Source organism: Telopea speciosissima, chromosome 11 (assembly GCF_018873765.1).
Source record: "Telopea speciosissima isolate NSW1024214 ecotype Mountain lineage chromosome 11, Tspe_v1, whole genome shotgun sequence".
In the NCBI taxonomy this organism is placed as follows: domain Eukaryota; kingdom Viridiplantae; phylum Streptophyta; class Magnoliopsida; order Proteales; family Proteaceae; genus Telopea; species Telopea speciosissima.
The window spans coordinates 33611175-33613356 of record NC_057926.1 but is presented as its reverse complement, the minus strand read 5'-3'; the positions used below and the strand labels follow the sequence as shown (position 1 = coordinate 33613356).

The 2182-nt window shown below is 40.0% G+C and overlaps 1 protein-coding gene across 1 annotated transcript; it reads left to right on the top strand.

The window, feature by feature from the left end:
• The first annotated feature begins 705 nt into the window (after positions 1-705).
• LOC122644987 (F-box protein At3g07870-like) lies at positions 706-1845 on the top strand. The gene has a single exon (XM_043838342.1). It carries the CDS (start codon positions 706-708, stop codon positions 1843-1845), a length of 1140 nt encoding a protein of 379 aa, XP_043694277.1.
• Positions 1846-2182: the final 337 nt, after the last annotated feature.

The window sequence follows — 2182 nt, the reverse complement described above, 5'->3', positions numbered from 1 at the left end:
GAAAAGCTATTCGCGACCAGGAACGAATGGCAGGTTTGAGGCACTTCAAATTTTGAGACAGACCGAAAATGGGTTCCCCCTCACCTCATCCTTCCAGACTTCCTCCACCGCCTTCACAAAATCAGCATGCTCCATCCATCCAAAATCTGTGGAAACGGAAGGGGAAGTTCTTCCGTCTCGGGATGGCATCAGATGTAATCAGCAAGGGGGCATGGTCACAGAAAGTCCGGTGCAACACCTGTTAACACATCCCTATAACTGTAACAACGAAGTATCATTGCAAAAACTGTGATGTAACATTGCTGCTACATTTCCTCTTCTCCTGTTATTTGTCGAAGTGAAAATTTTCCCTATTCAACGCCTAAGTGGTGTTAAATTTACGCCTTTCTGCACGAAAACAACTAGCATGCACCATGGAGATCACTAAATTCTTACCTACCCAAATCTCACGGCTGGTCCGAATTAGCTCTTATTGGCTTAGGCTTCTTCTCTAGAGTGACTTCTTTAGAATATGCTGGAATACTCATCTTTTATTCTATGAGTTTTAAATCATCTGCTATTATCCTTACATGTCAGAAAGTAGACTTCTCGAACATTAATACTTGTTTGTTTAGCTTTTGTCATGAGTTCATTGTGGAGTTTTTGTACCATGTTTTATTGCAGAGGAAGTAAGACATGGACAAAACTGACAAGAACAAGAAGCAAATGACTCCAACTGCACCCTACCTTGCTCGCGAAATTATCATCAAAATCCTCCTTTGGCTACCATTAGCTTCCTTTTATAATGCATCTCTGGTATGCAAGGAGTGGCACAGTATAATTTGGGACCCTAATTTCCTCAGAGCATACTACCTTGATGATCTAGGATTCACTTTGCTACTTCAAGAGCCAACATTGAGACTGTATGAGACTTACCTTGATGATCTAGGAAGCTTGTTTTCAAAAATAGCATCAGCACCTGTTCAAGAGACAAGATTGAGACAGTATAAGACCTATCTTGTTACAATGACAGCACGTGTTCGCATCACAGGAAGGATTGTAAGTTCCTGTAACCAGTTGGCATTGATAAAACCCAAGGTGGAAAAGCCTAACCTCTTTGTTATCAACTTTGCTACCCAAGAAATCCTTGAGCTTCCTCAGAGGCCCTTGTCATTAATTGATGAAGAGTATCTCAACTATTATGCACTTGGGTTTAATCCTACAACTAAAGAATACAAGGTGGTTTGTTTTGGAAGGACTTACGAAAACAATGACATCAAATGTGGGGTACTGACCCAAGGCTCTACAACATGGAGACCAATCAATGAAACTCTTGATGGATTCATTGTTCCAGGGAAGTCGGTTTCTATTAATGGGTTTCTGCACTGGCATGGAGATGTCTTCACTAGGTATTCTACTAAGATAATCTCTATGGATTTGGATACTGAGAAGATTCTTGAAACTCCTGTGCCTATCATTTATATTCCACAGCATCCTTGTGCTTTCGATCTTCTTGAAATTGACGGCCGTCTTTCCCTGATCGAGTATGAAGTAAGCTGCCAAATTCAATTTAAGATTTGGAGTTTGGAAGATATCTCTGAGAATACATGGGAAAGAATATTCAATGTTAGCTTGGAAAGTATAAGATGTGAACCAGTTCAATCCTTGGATGATCTCTACCATATTGGAAGCCTTTACAATGGGAAATTCCTACTTTTTAAACAGCAAAAGAAATGGGTGAACAAATTGGATTATTTTGTTGTGGATGTGGTGAAACAGGAGATGAAGCCGGTGGCTATTGATATCAGGATGTTATCCGGTTGGAATGCTTGCTCCCTTGACATGTCCTCGGGTTCGCCTTTCTGATTTTGAATAAGTTAGTTATTCAGAGAGAAATGTTCGAGGATGAGTGGATCTTTGAGGATTAAAAATAAAATGACTCAATATATTTCATCTTCTCCATCTTTAACTTCACAGGCTCAGATCACACTTATCGGTTGGTCCATAAGGTTATGCCTCCTCAATTTAGCTCCTACACCAAAATCTGAAAAGATTGTTTCAGGACCACTAGAATTCTATATGGACACACAAAATATGGAAAAGAGAGTTTCCAATCCTTGTATTGTGGCTTCATGTATCTGGTAATGCCTAGCAGACAAGCAAGGACTTGAGTGAATTCTCTAACTTGCATAGACACAAATCT

Coding starts and splice junctions, on each gene's coding strand:
- LOC122644987 (XM_043838342.1), top strand. CDS start 706: ATGACTCCAACTGCACCCTACCTTGCTCGCGAAATTATCATCAAAATC.